The 19,581-nt window shown below is 34.9% G+C and overlaps 1 protein-coding gene across 9 annotated transcripts in view; it reads left to right on the top strand.

The window, feature by feature from the left end:
* EPHA7 (EPH receptor A7) overlaps window positions 1-19,581 on the top strand; it is a 172,150-nt gene that overhangs the window by 51,824 nt on the left and 100,745 nt on the right. For all 9 annotated transcript variants that reach the window (XR_014840107.1, XR_014840101.1, XR_014840112.1 and 6 more), the window contains exons 4-5: window positions 8,579-8,734; window positions 9,584-9,919. Coding sequence is in view for 4 of the 9 variants with exons in the window: in XM_021090161.2 (XP_020945820.1) it covers window positions 8,579-8,734; window positions 9,584-9,919 (492 nt within the window). In the remaining 5 variants the exon portion in view is untranslated. The remainder of the gene's footprint in view (window positions 1-8,578; window positions 8,735-9,583; window positions 9,920-19,581) is intronic.

Here is a 19,581-nt window from a genome sequence, read left to right as displayed (position 1 = left end):
AGGAGAAAGAGAAGGAAAACAATTTTGAATATTCTGACTTGATATTAATTTCCTCTTTTTAAAAAAATCGTTTTGCTAATGAGGTCAGAATTATGGTGAGATTCTGATACATTAGAGAATATTTTAATGCCAGACTTCAGCAAAATTCCTAGCATATTTCAAACTGATAATTTAATAAAGAATAAAAAAGCTGTTTACACAGCGCTTTGTTTTATTTACAGTCTAAATCTTAAAAAAAAACACTTAAAAGCATTTTATTTTACAAGTATTTCTCTTCTACCATATAGTATTGATAAAACATTAAGTACTCAAATAACACAAATAAATAACATATATTACATACATATATATTTATAATGCCCCAAATTACTTTTTCTATTTAGTTTTTAAAATCCCTAAATTATTTTAAGCATGTGAGCACCTGTTATCACAAACTTTATTTTCTGTATCGTTTCTTTTCTAAACTCAAGTTAGTTGTAGGAACATGGATGGTGCTTCACAAACTGTAATATACTCGGTACATCATGTTGTTTTTATCCTCCCTGCCCTGCTGTTCATTCTCAATGTGAAAAATCATAGAATGTCAATGACAGGAGGTCTGGCTTTCAGACAGACTTTTGTAATTATTCCCACTGAGGCACTGTCAATAGGATTAAAATACAGATTCTGGATCTGTCCATCCCAGATGAGGTCAGCCCTTTGAGCAGTGGGAGTACTATTTCTACAAGCTGTGTGTTCCCCTTTGCATATAGAAGTAAGGCATTAATATGACACAAATATTTGAAAGCTCCTATGGAAACAGACTAGCTTGCCTGAATTGAGTCAAATGTCCATCTGCAATAGATAAAATAACAGCATTCATTAGAATCGCTAACTATGTATGTGTGTAGCTTCTACAATAATATTAAAGACCAGAAAAATCCACTCATAATTAATAAACTCTTTGCAGCTGTATAACTGTGGCCGGAAACATCTGCAGAGCCTCATATTTTACACACAGACACATACACATAATTCCTTCAGAAAAAGTCTAATTGTGCCTAAAATCACAGGTCTGGAAACAGAGTAAGACCTGAGGAACTGAGTCTAATTGTATTCATTTAGCTCCTGGGAGGAGAAGTTGGCTGGAGGGGTGGATAAAAGGAAACTAGCTCTTGTCTGGCACAGTTACATGGATAAAAAATTAGAATGTTTAAGATCTATTCACATATTCACTCAAAATTAACTTTGTATACAACATATCAGAAATCTCCCCAACATATAAGTTTGGTATTGAAAAGCATCAATTTAAGTCAAAAATTACTCAGATAAAATTACTACTCCTCAGGTAAAAGAGAAATTATAATTTATAAAACTCTTAACAAATGGGTAAAAAGAATATATTGATTATACATTTTCCACTTTTTTGGAATTGATAGTTAATTTTTACATGTAAATACAGCTTTTTAAAAATAGATGAATATAGGAGTTCCCTCAAGGCTCAGTGGATTAGAATCTGGCATTGTCACTGCTGTGGTGCAAGTTCAATCCCTGGCCCAGGAACTTCCACATGCTGAGGATGTGGCAAAAAAAAAAAAAAGTGAATATAGAGTCTATGTGTTAGAAAGACAAGCTACTAATATATTTTTGGCAGATAAAATTTGGTATTTTTTTCTTAATGTTAGCTTACTCAAATGTTCAGTTTGTAGCATTATTAATGGATTTTATGATACATAACTTTACTGAGATAAAATTCGCATACCATACAGTTCACTCAGGTGAACAATTTAGTGTTTTTTTACTAAAGTTCTAGAGTTGTGCAACCATCACTACAGATCAATTGTAGAACATTTTCCTCACCCTGGAAAGAAACTCTGTACCCGTTAACAGTCATTTGCTATTCCTCCTCATTGCCCCATCCCTTAGCCGCCACCAGTATGCTTTCTGTCTATAGATTTGCTATTCTGGATGGATTTGCCTATCTGGATATTTCATATAAACAAAATTATACAATATATGATCTTTTGTGTCAGGATTCATGTATCTGGATTCTTTCATATGGCATCATGTTTTCAAGGGTCATCTCTTTTGGAGCATGTATCAGAATTTAACTCCTTTTCATCATAGTATGTCATCTACTAGTTGAGGGATGTTTCAGTTCTTCCCACACTTTTGGTTATTATGAATAATCCTGCTATAAACTTTTAATTATGTTTAAGTTTTTGTGTCAATAAATGTTTTCATTTCTCTTGCATATATACCTAGAATGGAAATGTTGGGTAATATGATAACTGCGTGTAACCTTTTGAAGATTTGCCAGTTTTTTTCAAAGTGTGTGTACCATTTTACATTCCTAACGGCTATGTATGAGAGTTTTAATTCCTCCATATTCTTTCTGAACTTGTTTTATCAGTCTTTTTGATGATAGCCTTCCTATTGGGTATAAATGGTATCTCATTGTGGTTTTGATTTGCATTTCTCTGATGACTAATGACCTTGAGCATTGTTTTGTGTTTATTGGCCATTTGTATAGATATCTTAAATATAGAAGTACCTATGTAGAGTCTTTGCCTATTTTTGACTGGCTTATTAAGGAATTTTAATTTTGACTTTTTAAAATTCCAATTTATTATATTCTCAAGAATATCTAGTTTTATCTCCTTCAGCAGTTTATGGTGGAGATATCTTATTGTCATGCATTCATTACAGACTTTGATAGTCTGAGAAAACCTCTAGATTGATGATTCTAAACACTGGAAAGATTTTAAAATATAGAAATATCCAGGCCCTAATAATGATTTCATTTCTTAAGATCAAGACAGTAGTGTCTCTTCAAAACATCCCTTGTGTGCAGCCATGAAAGACAGCCAACTAGGATATGGATTATCAATGCCTTAATATTCAGACAGGGGTCAGCTATGTCTGAGATTAAAGGTAGAGTTTAGGATTTCCAAAAAAAATGGAGTTCCTGTAGTGGTTCAGCAATTAATACACCCAGCTAGCATCCATGAGGATGCAGGTTTGATCCCTGGCCTTTCTCAGTGGGTTAAGGATCCAGCATTGCCCTGAGCTATGGTGTAGGTCACAGACATGGCTCGGATCTGGCGTAGGCCGGTGGCTACAGCTTTGATTGGACCCCTAGCCTGGGACCCTCCATATGCTGTGGGTGCAGCCCTAAAAAGACAGAAAGACAAAAGAAAAAAAAAAAAAAAAAAGATTTCCAAAAAAGGTGCCCGTTAAGGTTGAGGGAATCTTTCTTGGCTATAGAAGAATTCTAGAAGTATGTGGATTTTCTGGGATAACCAGTTTGTGAGAGAAGGCCCTTAGAAGTATAATCAGATAGGCTATCCCTCAAGCTTACCCTTGTAGGTCATAAAGCTAAACAATAGGGCTAGTCTGAGTATCGGCACCCCTAATCAGAAAAAAAGAGATATTCCATTTCACCTAATAGTTTAGCCTAAAGACTGAAAATTTGTCTGTGGCTTTTAAGATGGCCTTTAGGACTGTTCATTGAGAATACAGAGTTGTCACACCAGTACCCTCATTTTTCCACAGACTGCCTCATGCTCAAAGGTCTGGCACCATATTGCTTAAATACTTGATATCCATTGAAGACAACCATGGGATATGCTTTTGTTGGGAGAGTTTAATTGAGAATCAGAATACGAGGCTTTGGAATCAACTCTCTTGTGTATTTAAATATCTTTGTGTTCAGAATTCTGTTGATCTTAATTAATTTTCTTATAAATGAGAAGTCCTATTTTGTTTTGCATGCTTTTTTTTTTTTTTTTTTTTGTCTTTTGTCTTTTTTTTGTTGTTGTTGTTGTTGTTGCTATTTCTTGGGCCGCTCCCACGGCATATGGAGGTTCCCAGGCTAGGGGTTGAATCGGAGCTGTAGCCACCGGCCTATGCCAGAGCCACAGCAACGCGGGATCCGAGCCGAGTCTGCAACCTACACCACAGCTCACGGCAACGCCGGATTGTTAACCCACTGAGCAAGGGCAGGGACCGAACCCGCAACCTCATGGTTCCTAGTCAGATTCGTCAATCACTGCGCCACGACGGGAACTCCCGTGCTTTTTTTTTAAAGAATTTAAACCCCCAATATTATTTAAACCAATTTCATTACATAGGACAGTATTTTGATTTAAAAATAGTTGAAATTAAATATAATTTAATTTAATATAATGTTATGCTTATTTCATTGCAGCAGATAATATAGCAGATCTTGGAATACAGTATATTTTGTAATATAATTTAGTAGATATATTGCAGTAGGTAATATTGTCCCTGTCTAGTAAACGGACGTTTCATATGCTATCTAGATTTTCTTTTTCTTTGGTGGTTTTCCTTTTTTTTTTTTGTCTTTTTGCCTTTTTTCTAGGGTTGCTCCCATGGCATATGGAGGTTCCCAGGCTAGGGGTCTAATCGGAGCTACAGCTGCCAACCTATGCCAGAGCCACAGCAACGCAGGATCCCAGCTGCGTCTGTGACCTACACCACAGCTCACGGCAACACCGGATCCCCGACCCACTGAGAAAGGCCAGGGATCGAAACCGCAACCTCATGGTCCCTGGTCGTTAAATACTGAGCCATGACGGGAACTCTGATGGTCTTCCATTTAAATAACCAGCTAAGTGAAAACTTGGTTAGTGTATGAAATCTGACAAGATTATGGTTCTTAGCTCTAGGATAAAGAATTTGTGTTATTTTATTCATTAAGACCCTGAGGGCTAGGAAAACAAACAAACAAAAAAACCAAAAAAACAGTCCAAAGAATCAATCCCAGGCTTCTGTGGTAACACTGAAAAATATTATTACTAAAATAATCACTGAAATATTGTTTTTACTAAAGTAATTAAATATTGAAACAAATTTTATACATATTCCCAATCTTTAGCAATCCAATAAAATACTACCTTAAAAGAATGTCCAGTTAAAACAAAATCATCAAAAGGCAGCAACTCAGAATGAGATGTTTCTTTTTTTAACTGATTTTACCATAAGGCACACATAAAGTTTGCTTTGAGTTTAAATGCTTTTGAACAAATTGAGAAATAAAGCAAATGAAGAAAAAAAGTTTTAAAACTGCTATTGCACAATTCCGAGAAAGTTACTCTCTTTTTGGTTTTGTTTTGTTTTGCTTTTTAGGGCCACACCTGTGGCCTATGGAAGTTCCTAGGCTAGGGTTTGAATCAGAGCTACAACAGTCAGCCTACACCGCATCCACAGCAACGCAGGATCTAAGCCATGTCTGCAATCTACACCACAGCTCAGGGCAACATCAGATCCTTAAGCCACTGAGCGAGGCCAGGGATCAAACCTGCATCCTCATGGACACTAGTCAGGTTTGTTACCACTGAGCCATAACGAGAACTCTAGAAAGTTATTCTTATATACTTCATCATTATGTATAAATGGAATTTATCTTTGATTGAAGTTTCAGAAAGCATTTACCATGAAGAACTTTTTTACTAGTACCTTTTTGGAAAAAGTTGCATTTATAGAGAGGAGAAATTGCCTTTATTTCCACGTAGGCTTTTGGGAGCAGTTAGAGAGCTCATCCAAGTCTTCCTTAAGTGGTTGAATCTCAGGTATATCACTTCACCCCAGTTTCTCTTACTGAATATTTTACTCAAGCTATTTCATCTAGATATCTTATCTAAAATTTTAATTTTATGAGCATCTGTTACTTCCTTCTCAAGCTTTTTACCACCCAATTGCTCACCACCATCCTAAGTGATACAGCTTATGTCTCTCTTGTGTTCTTGGCTTTACTCTTTACACTGTAGCTCCCAAGATTTTGTACTTATTTTTATTAAATCTAAATTAATAATTTCCTTAAAGGTTAAGTGAAAACTGTCTCATTACTAGTTATTATTTTCAAGCTTAACTGAACTGAAACAGAGTATTACTTCAAAGAAAAAATGTTAAGACTTTTACGACCTCATTTTTCTGGGATTACCTCTCATTATCTATGTAATGATGGCTACACATGAACTCCATCATTTTGCAGGCAACTGCAGTGCCAAAACACATAGTGAAATTAGGCAGACTTATTTAATATCTCTTGAGTAAGGTGTGCTAGGATATTATTTCATAGGTTTCTAAATTAAAGTGATAACTTTAAATTAGTCAAAGGGTATAATAAAAGGCAATAGGGACCCATTGAAAATTCATTTTTAGGGTTGCTAAAGCTTTGAGACCCATTGAAAAGGTGCCAGACTTTGGCTCATTCAGCAGTCAAGGCTGGTGGAATAGCATATGGTTGAGTGTCAGCAGTCCTGTGTTCTAAATCTAGTTTTAACCTAGACAAACAGAATTATTTGAAGAACTCAGGTTAATTTTGCTTCAAATCTGTTTTCCCATCTGCTAAAATGGTAACAGAATTTAATGTAATTTGAAAGTTGAGTGATAAGGGTTTTTAATTTCTCTACATTAGGTACATATATGCCACAAATCCTGTCAGTTGAACAAAAAATGGACCTCCTTATTTCTGAGGGAACTGAGATTCAGCTTTTCATTAGAGGGCTTTTTATGCAATGGGGGAATGAGAATTGTGAGGGATTCCACTAGGTTGTTGCTGCCTACTAATTCTGGAAGCTTTGCCTAGTAGATGTTAAATCATTTTGTCATTGTGTTCCCAGTTTCCTTGCTCCCTAACCTCCTCTCCCTGTAAAAAGTGAGCAGATACACATAATATCAACAAAGACTGTCAGTATACACCTCTTTGTCTCTTCTTTTCTTTTTTAATTCTCTGGGCCTTAATGTTGTCAAGATGCAGGCTGTAAGTAAAGCATTGCTTTCTCTGTATTACGGATGTTACATCTGATCACTAAATTATAGATAATACATGGAGCAAGATTCAGTGCATACTTAAAGAAAGAAATTTCCATCCTGAGAAATCCATGCTAAATTCTTTATCCTACCAGTTAAGCATTCTTTCATGTGGTAAGATCTTAGCAACAGTTTAAAGTGTTATATTTTTATATTATTTTGTAATCTATCTCATTGTTGTCTCTGTTCAGTAGATTTGTAGTAATTGCTATGACAACACATGGAGGTGCATTAAGCTTCTCTGCCCAATATCTTTGTACTTTGTATGAATAGAGGAAGCCAGCTAAAAGCAGACTGGCTTCTGAGGGTAGTAGTGGATCATATATTTACAAGGAAATTGTTGTAGTTCTGTTCACATATCTATCAATTATCTACCACAATATAACCTATCTTTAAGTTTCTAAGTTATCTAAAATACCTATCTTATTCATATAAAACAGCCTTATTTTCTTGAAGCTTAAAAGATAATTTGGAGGTCTCTATTGTTCCAAATTATGTATTAAATATTTAGTATGTGAGCACAAGTACAGAATGACTCAACTTTTTTCTGGAGAACATCCATACCATCTTGATAAGATCAGATTGTTTTTCCCACCCAAGAGTGAAAATGTGATTATGCCCAAGTTGGGAACATTAAATAAACTTGAATGTTATACAATTAAAAGTTATAATTGAATTTATGTTAAATATTCACTAATTTTTCTTTATAGATAGGAGTTATTGATGTATATTAAATTTGAAAGTCACTAAAACTTAAATAGATACTCATTTAATAAATGTGGAGGGTAAATTGAATTTATTTAATATAGTCAATGTACAGTACCCTGGACTAATTAAAAAATGTTGGAATAATGAAAATTGAATTTGCTAAATATTAATTGAAGACAAATATGTAAAGTGTCCGGGGATAGTAAATGGTTCCAGGTTACTTGATTTAATAATAAGTAGGCTCAAAGTGAGTAAGGCAACTTCACTGGGAAAGTGATAGAGATATTCCCTGTGCCTGTCTGTTCATTGCCAAGAGCAGTTGCTCTATTAGTGTGACTATCTTAACCTCTCAGCAGAGGAGAAGCAGGCATCATCTGTTTGCAGTTGATGGCTTTCTCCTTATTTCTGGTAGAATAGGTTTCTCCTGTTCGTAGGATTTCATCATTTTTAGTAACAAGGAAGTTCACGTAGTGGAAAGCAGCCTGCCTTATAACTTAAATTTGTTGAAATTATATTTTAAAGTTTCCTGAAAATTGAGGGGGAATATATTTCTATCATTTTCAGATGTAAATGTTTACATCACTCTTATTTCTAGCTAGGTAATACAATTATTTTAATATTTTTCCGTATGAATCGAATTCACACATAAAAAGTTAATTTACAGCTATATTAGATTAAGAAAACATAACTTTGAAGTGTGTTAATGCAAATCAACAAGCAAGTTAATTATTATTGAAATCAAAGTTACCCTGAATTAACTCTCCTGAGATTTTGTCTAAATAAATTATGCTTGTGTTTAATTTGGGGCTCTAGACTTTGGACTGATGCCAACTACATACAGGTGCAAGTTTGTGTATCATTTGGTTTTTATCCTTTGGTTTTAAAATGTAGTATTATAACATTGGGTTATTGGTATTAACTAAATAGAATTTTATCTTTAAGTGTGTGCCTTTCACAAATCAAATTTCATGTTTTATTCTTTGCTAAATATTACCCAAATCCAAAAAAGTTTCTGTTCTCATGTTTTTATTTTCACTTTCTTTTGCATTCCCAGCCTGTGGCCGTGGGTTCTATAAATCATCCTCTCAAGATCTTCAGTGCTCTCGTTGTCCGACGCACAGCTTTTCTGATAAAGAAGGCTCCTCAAGGTGTGACTGTGAGGATGGCTATTACAGGGCTCCATCTGATCCGCCCTACGTGGCATGCACACGTAAGTCCACCATTGTGAACTATACAAGGACTGTCAGATCCTTTCCACTTTTTTGTAAAATCATGACATTTTGAGACAGGCATGACATTTAGGAATACATTCTTAATTGTTATTAAATACTTGTAAACTTTCCATGAACCAATAAGGCTGAGCAATAATATGAAATAGATACATCTTACATCATCAGCAGTATTATTTTCATGTCTGCCAAATCAAGATACATTTTATTTAATCATATTTTCCATATGTATCTAGTAGGAATAATAAAAGGTAAGTTATTTGACTCTTGCATGGATATGAAATGTGATTAGAAAAAGGTGATTTCTGAATTAAAATTCTATCACTAAATAGAGCAAACCTCATATCTGGGTGCTTCGAATAATGAATATTTGAGAGACTCAAATTCAAAGCCAATTTCAGACATTACTATAAATCATTCTTGAGCACATTAAGACTGAGTAGATGTATTCCCTCTTATTTGGCTAAAAGAAAAACTTTTAAACAATGGCACAACTGCTTTTTTAGGTGCATTAACTGTTCTTTTTTAGTTGCTTGGAAGAAAAATAGCTCAAGACCATGGCAAAAGTAGAAAGACAGTTGTTATCCTGTTTTTATTTTGGCATATTATTAAATAGAAAATAAATAAAGCCTCTTGCCAAGAGAATTGAAGAAGGCTTTGTATGGTTACTCTAGGAAAGGTAATGAAATGTTTATGTGAAAGGAAGAATTTCAGCCCATTCTCTGGATGGTAACTGGGCCACTAGCTTAATGCCTCACGTGGATCCTTTCGTTCATTTTTATTTGCTTTCTGTCTATTTTTATTTGTTTATTTATTTTTGGCTTCCCCAGGGCCTCCATCTGCACCACAGAACCTCATTTTCAACATCAACCAAACCACAGTGAGCCTGGAGTGGAGTCCTCCTGCAGACAATGGGGGAAGAAATGATGTGACCTACAGAATCCTGTGTAAGCGGTGCAGCTGGGAACAGGGCGAATGCGTTCCCTGTGGGAGTAACATTGGATACATGCCCCAGCAGACTGGATTAGAGGATAACTATGTCACTGTCATGGACCTTCTGGCCCACGCTAATTATACCTTTGAAGTTGAAGCTGTAAATGGAGTTTCTGACTTAAGCCGATCCCAGAGGCTCTTTGCGGCTGTCAGTGTCACCACAGGCCAAGCAGGTATGTTGTTGTGTTTGTCCTTACTTAAGTGAAAAATATGACTCCATCAGTGAAGTCTCTCACTTGAGTCTTTAGTTAACTTGGCTCTAAAGAACTTGATTTTTCCAGCTTACTGATTATTCACACCTTTAGCTTTTTTTTTTTTTGTTATTTCTTCTGTTGCCTGTTAAACCATTACTAGACTCATTAACATCTCCTCTAGAGATCTGGCAGGAGAAATAAAAGGGGATAAATTGTAAACCAGTTTAGATTGCTCTAAGAGGAGCGACTCTGTTAAGATCTAGAGGAGGAGAGGGAAAATCTTGGATAAAATAAGATGTTGGATATTTCTTGCAGTTTTACATTTTTGCGCACTTTGTGCCCATAATCAAAATCTACATGATAATCAAGAGTAAAGAAGGAGTTGGCTTCAGTGTCTCACCTGGTATTAACCCATTATTTACCACATAGAATGAGATACTGTAGTAGATGACAAGTCTATCTTCAAATTTGCATGGGGAGTTTTATATTAATCACTAGATTTGTGATCAGATTAATATCTATAATATCAGAATATTTGGGAGATATCATGAGGATCTCAAAAAAATGATTAAGAAATATAATATTCATGATGATTTTGAATGGGTAGCTTAGCCTAAGAACAGTTTTTGCTTTTTTTTTTATTTTTTTAATTGGCATTTGAGGTGCCCTACTTGGTCATTCTCTGCTGCGGTAAGTAAGTTTGGGAAAATACAAATTGGGAAGGAAGTTTCAGAAATTGGAGACTTTCTAAACCTTCAGAAAAATCTCATTACTGAGGAAAGTTGCAGAAATTGAGGGCTTTCTCAAACTTTTGAAAATTATTGCTGCTGCAAGGATGATGCTATCTTGTCCATGTAGCCAAGTGCTATGTCACCGTCATTAATAAAATTGGACCTGCCCTGGAGGACTAAGTTGTGTTAGCGTCATAATAAGTTTATAAGATCTTCTTGATCTTTGGCAAGCTGTCAACAGTCAAAATGACCCCAAATTCCTGGACATAGACTAATCTATTATTCATATCTATGCCAACTTTAATAAAATATTACCTATTTAAATTATATCCACATAATGATATCTATGCATTGTCTCATGCTGACCACTTTGAACAGATTTGGTGGGTTCTTATTCTAAAGGTTTATTGTCCATATTTATTTAAAAGGCTATGGAAAGATCAGATCTCATGTAAAAACTGAAGTCTAGAGGAGTCATGCAAAAACTGAGTCTGTGTATATATAACATACAGAGAAAGTTTTAAATCCTCAAAAATTGGATAAGAAAGTAGCTTCCATTTGGATTGCTTCATTTTATTTACCCTTACCCTATTTACTATTCTTTTTTTTAATGAATTTTATTACATTTATAGTTGTACAATGACCATCACAACCCAATTGTATAGCATTTCCATCCCTAACACCATTCTTTTAAAATGCTCTTGTCAGTAGCTCTTTTTACTCATGTTGCTTTATATTGAAATTTGTCATCATAATGTTATAGTGAGTGAGTTTGAAACATTTTAGGTTCATGATTGTGACAGTAGAGCTATCTTTGGAACCATTAATAAAATGGTCTTAGGTCTGCTAAGCTGAAATAACTGCTTTATTCCTGCTGATATCAAGTATAAGAAGAGATATTTTTATTTGTTTTTGAATACAACTTAAAGATACTGAACTGATACCACAAATAGAGTTTACAGATAGGCCACTTTGGGAATTTGTTTTTCTTGCTCTTTAAATGTCTGTTTAATTTTTCAAGTTAATACTGTGCAGCCTAAATAGGTCATAGATTTTCCATACATTCTTGAATCAACTATTTCACAGTAGTTAGGTAAAATGGCTTTGTCTTTTGATTCTCTTCTGGTTAAGAACAAACTAGGTTTGTTTGGTTTTGGTGGGGAGAGGGGGTAATTTCAGTGTACAAAAATTAGATTGTGATGTTGCTCAACTCTGTAAGTATACTCAAAAATACTGAATTGTGTACTAAAATGGGTGAATGTTAGGGCATGAAGATTATACCTCAGTAAAGGTATTAACATTTTTGCAAAGAATAAATGTAATAAACTTTAAAAGCAACCTACATTAGCACTTTCATATTAAAATATTAATTCAAATTTGTCTAGTCCCAGAGTTCCCACTGTAGCTTAGTGGAAATGAAACTGGCTAGTATCCATAAGAATGCAGGTTTGATCCCTTCCCTCACTCAGTAGATTAAGGATCAGATGTTGTGAACTGTGGTGGTGTAGGTCATAGATGCTGCTCGGATCCCGAGTTGCTGTGGCTGTGGTGTAGGCTGATAGCTGCAGCTCCAATTTGACCCCTAGCCTTGGAACTTCCACATGCCACCGGTGCAGCTCTAAAAAAGACAAAACAGTTAAAAATTAAAAAAAAAAAAAAAATTTGCCTAGTCCCTACGGCAACTCAAATGCCAAAACCCCATGAATTTATGCATTTAGCTTTTAATGCTTTTAAATAGAAGTGCATTAATAAGACAGCAAGCTGTGGTCATTTTTAATGTTTTACTTTATTTTTTAACAGAAGAAATTTAGAATATATGGTATCTGTTGTACAATTAAATTTGTACCCACTTCTCCCCCCATCACTAGTATATTTGCTTTTTCTAAATTGGAGAATGACTTGAAATTTTGTCCTTGTGTATGACTATCTGTGGAAACCTGCAGTGATCCCTAAAATTTTCATTCTACATTAAACAAACAGCATCACCTCCCATCTAGTTTATGCCGCAGTCACTTCAATAGTGAATTTAAATCTGGATATCTGGTCAGTTATGCCCCTCATCAGCAATACACTTATGCCTAGGATAAAAAAGATTTATTAAGAGAATTTGATAAAAGAATCTATACATGTATGTGTACCGGGTTCACCGTGCTGTACAGTTGAAAATTGACAGAACACTGTAAACCAGCTATAATGAAAAAAAAAAAAATATATATATATATTAAAAAAAAAAAAAAGAAAGAGAGAGAGAGAATATGCATGTATCTGGGCAAGATGAGAGAGTAAGGATGGAAAAATCAGGCAGCATTTGAAAGGTAGTATGTACCCTTTGTAGTTCCTTTTCTATTCAGTTTCACGTCTGGAGTGCAGAAGCCCCCCCCCCCCCCCATACCAGTGTTAGTGGAAATGGAAGTATCTTGAAGGCCCCTTATCCTTTCCTCAGGGTTATTGGTGTTTAAGGACCTGTACCTCAGCCCCTGTTGCCACTTATGAGGTTCAATTTGGTGGACCACTGAAGTTCTGCATAAGTAAAATGAAGATAATATAGTATCTGTCTTCCTCTATTATCCTGTTAAATGAGATGATATGAGAAAACTTAAAATCTCTTTATTGTCATAAAAATGTTATTGCAATGAATAGCATGATGAATACTGATTAATCTTCTTTTTATATAATTCTTTGTGGACCTGTCAAGGCAAAACACACTAAAATCTTTATCTCTTGCAATGTGTTTTGACAAGGGGAGATAATTGATGTCCAGAATTGGCAATTATATGTTATAACATTGCAGGAGGGAGAAATTAATTTTGTTTAGCGTGCATGAAATGTGACTATTATCTAGTCACAAGTTATCTTAAGACTGAGGTTCTTATTTAAACCAATAATTAGCTTTAAGTTGAGAAGTGTATAGAGAAGCTTAATATGTGGTGTTCATATTTAGATAATTTTTGTGCTTATCAAGAACATATAACCTACACAAGGTGGCTGAAATATATTCTTTTTGTTGCTTTTTTGTCAGGAATGATATTGACCTATTAAGAGTAAAGTCACACAGATCAAATTTATGTACATTGGGGAGTTCCTGTTGTGGCGCAGTGGTTAACGAATCCGACTAGGAACCATGAGGTTGTGGGTTCGGTCCCTGCCCTTGCTCAGTGGGTTAACGATCCGGCATTGCCGTGAGCTGTGGTGTAGGTTGCAGACGCGGCTCAGATCCCGCGTTGCTGTGGCTCTGGTGTAGGCCGGTGGCTACAGCTCCGATTGGACCCCTAGCCTGGGAACCTCCATATGCCGCAGGAGCGGCCCAAGAAATAGCAACAACAACAACAACAACAAAAGACAAAAAAAAAAAAATTATGTACATTGGAAATATTAAAAATATATATGTGAGTTGGGGGAAAGCACCTGCATTTGATTTTATGGCATTATGATATTTATTCTTCCTAGGGTGGAAGGCTCTCTGGAATAGATATGGTCTTAATAATTACACAGTGTTCTGAAGAAGTAACTATTTAAATACTACTTTTTAAAACATTAACTCAGCCAACTGTACTGACTAGAGTGTGTCAAGCACTGTGTGGGATGCTGAGGATAGGCAAAGAATGGTCCTGTCCTTATGAGGAGCCTGTACTGTAGCAGACATTTATTAAGTTATATAGCTAATGATAGGGCACTTGACTATAAGGTGATGTGTGCTGTAGAATAACATTAGGAACAAAGTATAGAATCTGAAAGAAGGAAATATTTATTCTCTCTGTAGAAAAAGGGGAGAATCCTCGTAGAAAAGATGCCAGTGCATCTAGAACTGTAGAATGAATATGATTTTGTCAGAAAGGAGACAAGTAAGTCATAGTCTAGGCCCTCAAGAAGAACTTGTTCCGTGAAAACATAATAATTGCCACCACATTCCTTCTATAGAGCAAGACCATTACCACACCAAAGTGGTCTGCAGAGAAATTAATAAAAACAGGTCACCTAAAACTACTGTCTCTTTCTCTAATATCTTCTTTCACTGTGGAATCATTTAAACAATTAGATAAATTTTAACTTTGTTAGAAAACATAATATAAAATTACAATATGTGTTCTTTTCTACAAAAAGACTTAAGGGACTTAGTAATTATTCTTCAGGTCAGTGATATATTATGTTTGTATCTTTACCATCTAATCCAGTTCATTCTGCGTTCTAAGTGTCTTGCAACTAATTCTAATGAGTAAACTACTCACATCTAAGAAGAGTTAAATGAGGAGTTCCCTGATGGCCTAGCAGTTAAGGATCCCATGTTGTCACTGCTGTGATTTGGGTAACTGCTGTGGCACAAGTTTGACCCTGGCCTGTGAACTTCTGTGTGACTTGGATGCGGGCAAAAAGAAAAAAGAAAAATTGAATGATTTTACAAGAGTGAAAACATTCTGACACGAATGGGAAAGCCGTAGGATTTGATATTTAATGTCATTATTACTAACGTTAGATAAGCTATTTCACCTCTTTGAACTTGTTTTTTCTACTGAAATGGTGTCATACTACTTGAATCCTCATATTGCAAAAAAAAAAAAAAAAAAAAAAAACGGAGCTTTTAGTTTAATATCAGTTATACTCATTAGAATAAAGAAGTGTGTTATATACTCTACCAGAATTAAAATAAGAGAGGTAATAAGAATTACTAATGATTGAACATTTACTATATTTCTCGTACTTTTTAAATGTGAGAGTTTCATGAGAAGACTGTAAAAGTTGATTCAATGTCTTCAGACTCGTGTAGTCTTAAGTTAACAGAGAAGACTTCTAAGACTCATTTTATGTCCTTAATTAAATGGACAGTCATAATCTAGTACAAATTATACATTGTATGGTGCAAGGTTGACTGCAGATTATTGATAGCTGAGTGACATGTGTACAGATACTGTCTCTCTCTTTTTTTTTTTTTTTTTTTTTTGGAGAACTTTAAATGGGATTTGTGACTTAACAATGCTCGAAAAAGCATTGGGAAGGAAATAAGGATGAAAACTAACTTCTTGAAAGAGGAGATAGTTTCCCGAATTAGGTTCCCCAGGAAGCAGACATTTTGAAGGAGATTCCTTGCAGGAGTTGTGTTAGGACACGTCCTTGTGATCAGCACCATCTGAAGAAAAAGGAAAGGAGTAGGAGTGAGCCGCAGGGAAGTCGAGCCATGATGGGGTCTCAGTGGAATCCTCTGGCAACTCCACAGGAAGCTCTCCACCTGTGAGGAGCCTTCGGTTTGTCCTGAGTTGAAAAGAGAGTGGCAGGCTTATACATCTCTTTGTCCTGCGTTGTTGGCTGCAGGCTCCTCTAGGAAGGAGCAAGGTGTCATTTTTCAGGCAAGGAAATTCTGAAGGGGGGCAGGGAACTGAGGTCTGCTTGAGCAGCTGTCTCAGCAGCTCAGCAAATAAGTTCTCCAGTCCTTCACCAAGGCGATCCATCACACAATCCATTACTGATAGTTAAGAAGGGGCAAACTTCAGAGTGTGTTTAGAGAATAAGTGGTATAAATTGGATGAATAAAGATTTGTGGGAAGGGCTAATGGGAAGGTTTATTGAAAAAAAAAAAAAGGCCTTTCTTAACTGGGATGGGGGAACTGGATGTTTTTGAACAGCAAAGTTACATAACTGACTCTGGTTTACATTTTAAACTTTTGTGTATCTTCCATAGAACATTTGATGTATTACACATAAACTTTTGTTAAAAAAAAAAATTCTGCTTAGCCTTGCTTGATTCCTGTGGAAAATATAGGTATATAGAAAACATTTTCTGAAATGTTTTCAGAAGTATCTGCAAGGCTGTCCTTATAATATGACGATATCTTAATTTCTCTACAAAGATATAGAGTGTTTCTCAACATTTTATCATCCTTTTTTTGTTTGTGCTTTTTGGTGGGTGTTTTTTTGTTTGTTTGTTTGTTTGTTTTGTTTTTTGGTTTTTTTTAGGTCTGCACTCTCGGCATATGGAGGTTCCCAGGCTAGGGGTCTAATACAGTTGCCAGCCTAAACCACAGCCACTGCAATGCCAGATTCGAGCCATGTCTGTGACCTACACCACAGCTCACGGCAATGCCAGATCCCTAACCCACTGAGCAAGGCCAGGGATCAAACCCACGTCCTCATGGATACTAGTCGGGTTCTTTAACTGCTGAGCCACCAAGGGAACTCCCTCATCATCCTTTTTGTTTAGTATGGGCAAATGGTTTATATACCACTTATATACACATTGTATCATTAGGATTTGAAGTAAATTTGTAAAGTTGGTAAGGCAAGTATTAATACCATTTGCAAGTGAAAAGTTGAACCTTAGATTCTGTGACTTACCAAGAGGACATGTAAATTATACAGGAATGACTAAGATTATTGCAATCAAGTATATTGTTTATCTGAGAATTATTGTTATGTAATCTTATCATGGACTACTATTTTAAAGAATTTTTCTCTACAATTCTTTTTTTTTTTTTTTTAAATGGCCAAACTTGAGGCATATGGAAGTTCTCAGACCAGAGATTGAATCTGAGCCACAGCTGCAACCTGAGCTGCTGCAGTCAGATTCTTAACACACCAGGCCATAGTGGGAACTCTTCCACAAGTCTTTACATGGGAATTTGCAGATTGATTCAATGGTCTGGTGATAAATTACTCATCAATGAAAAGGGGAACATCTAAGAAGTTTTGTTTCTTGGGGATATTAATAAGAAATATAACTTCTAGGAAGGTGCATTGGTAATTATAGTATTTATCCTCTGGCTGTGATTTTATTGCCTTCCGTTAATGAACTTCAGAAACATGTCTTCATATCTTAATTTGACTAATTTCCCTTACGTTTTCAAATGCCCAGATCTTCTTTTTCCTGTCACAATTAAGATTTGCTTCAGGAGTTCCCATCGTGGCTCAGTGGTTAACGAATCCGACTAGGAACCATGAGGTTGTGGGTTCGATCCCTGGTCTTACTCAGTGAGTTGAGTTTCCAGCATTGCCATGAGCTGTGGTGTAGGTCGCAGACGCGGCTCCGATCCCATGTTGCTATGTCTCTGGTGTAGGCCAGCAGCTATAGCTCCAATTAGACCCCTAACCTGGGAACCTCCATATGCAGTGGGTGTGGCCCTAAAAGGACAAAAGACCAAAAAAAAAAAGATTTGCTTCAGTATTCCCTTTACTTAGACTTATGATGTTTACATAATATTCCAAATAAACTATAACCATAGGGGTATATGATATAACATTATATATAAGCAAAATTCTACAAAAAAGAGATAGTGCCAAAAGTCATTTCCTATATTTGTCAGAAATATCTTTGCTCATACTTATTAATGTGACTCAGCTGTGATGATTTTTCTCATAAATTAATTCAGATAATCTCTTTTCAATAATTTAAAATAGTAGGACATCAAGTTATGTGTCCTTTAATTAAAATCAACTAATTCCATTTAAGTGTATATGTTTTGAAGTTTCTCGGGGATTTATAAGCTTGATTTCTTATAAGGGAACGTGATGTTAAGAAAACATAAAAACCGTTTACTGATTATACTGAGTAATATTAAATGGAGCAGTTGCCGTAAGGTGACACAAGATATAAATGCCAAAAACAAGAACAAAAAAACAAAAAACCAACAATGATCAAAAAAAAAATGTGTAAATAGTGTTAATGTTAAAACACACACATATATATATACATATGCTCACTTATACAATCTGCAGCAGAAAAATGAATGAAATTCCTTTAATGGTAAACCATTCATAATATGCATTTCTGTTTCTAGTTATTTTATAAACTTGATATATATGAATGGCAGAGGATTCAGTCATGCTTATTTATGCCAGAGGGCACAACATTTTAGAAATTTATATGCTTCGTTTAGCAAGTAGGAGCTTTAGACTGTTAGTAAAATTTATTTCTTTATTTTAAATACTTTTATGACACCATTAATTTCAAAATGTAGTTTTTTTCAGTGGATATCAATAATTAAAACACATATATAAAGGAAGATTTTTTGGGGATACTATTTGAATAAAATGTTCACTATGGGAATTGCAACCATGTGGTATTAATACTGACAGCTAATATTATTGACTGCTTAGTATGTGCTGATCACTTCACATATGAAGACCTATATGCCTACATAGTATCTTCACATCCTAAAATTACAATGAAAATTTAGGAAAAAATTATATCATTTTGTGATATGATCTTACAGTAAGTATTTCATGCATTATCATATTTTTCACGTTATCTAGGAAATGTTTGTCTTTCCTGTTAGAATTCGCAGTGTGAAGAGACAGTGGCATTTTAGTCTTACTCTCTAGCCTCGGTAACATACTGGGCCCAGGGTATGTGCTTAGTAAATCTCTTGAAGTAAAGTCATAAATTCATTGTGTATTGACACACAAAGAGACTTTCTAAGATTATCAAGTTTACTATATAAGTGTTAGTTAATTTAAATCATTAAAATTTTATTTAAATTATGCAATGAATTTGTAAGATAATGATTTAAAGTATAAAATTTTAGATTTTGTTTTGAAGTGATAGATATATTTAAAATATTAAAATGTTTTCATCCATTACTTAATATTTATGTAGATATACAGAACAAAAGCTTAATCTTGTAAAATATTAAGATACAAGTCACATTTAATTTTGAAAACTTTTATAATTTTCAGATTTTGAAAACATACTTAAAGTAGAATTAATTTCTGCCTTTTTATATGACATTGAATGTAGTAGAAGCACGAACAAGGACCAAGATTTGAGATCTTTTCTGTTAGTTCTTAGGACTACTATTTTAAGCATATGGCACCAGCTTTTTATAACTTATCTTAATTTTTTTTCTTTTTGTATTTTTGTAACTGCTTAAGACTATAGCAAATAGCTGTCATGATTTTCCTTAATTAAAATATATGTCTCATATT

Source organism: Sus scrofa, chromosome 1 (genome assembly GCF_054392235.1).
Source record: "Sus scrofa isolate SSC_HxYL_T2T_F1_AM1 chromosome 1, Sscrofa_HxYL_maternal_Yorkshire_Landrace_v2.0, whole genome shotgun sequence".
Lineage (NCBI taxonomy): Eukaryota > Metazoa > Chordata > Mammalia > Artiodactyla > Suidae > Sus > Sus scrofa.
The sequence above is the reverse complement of the archived record's forward strand: the minus strand, read 5'-3'. Positions and strand labels throughout refer to the sequence as shown.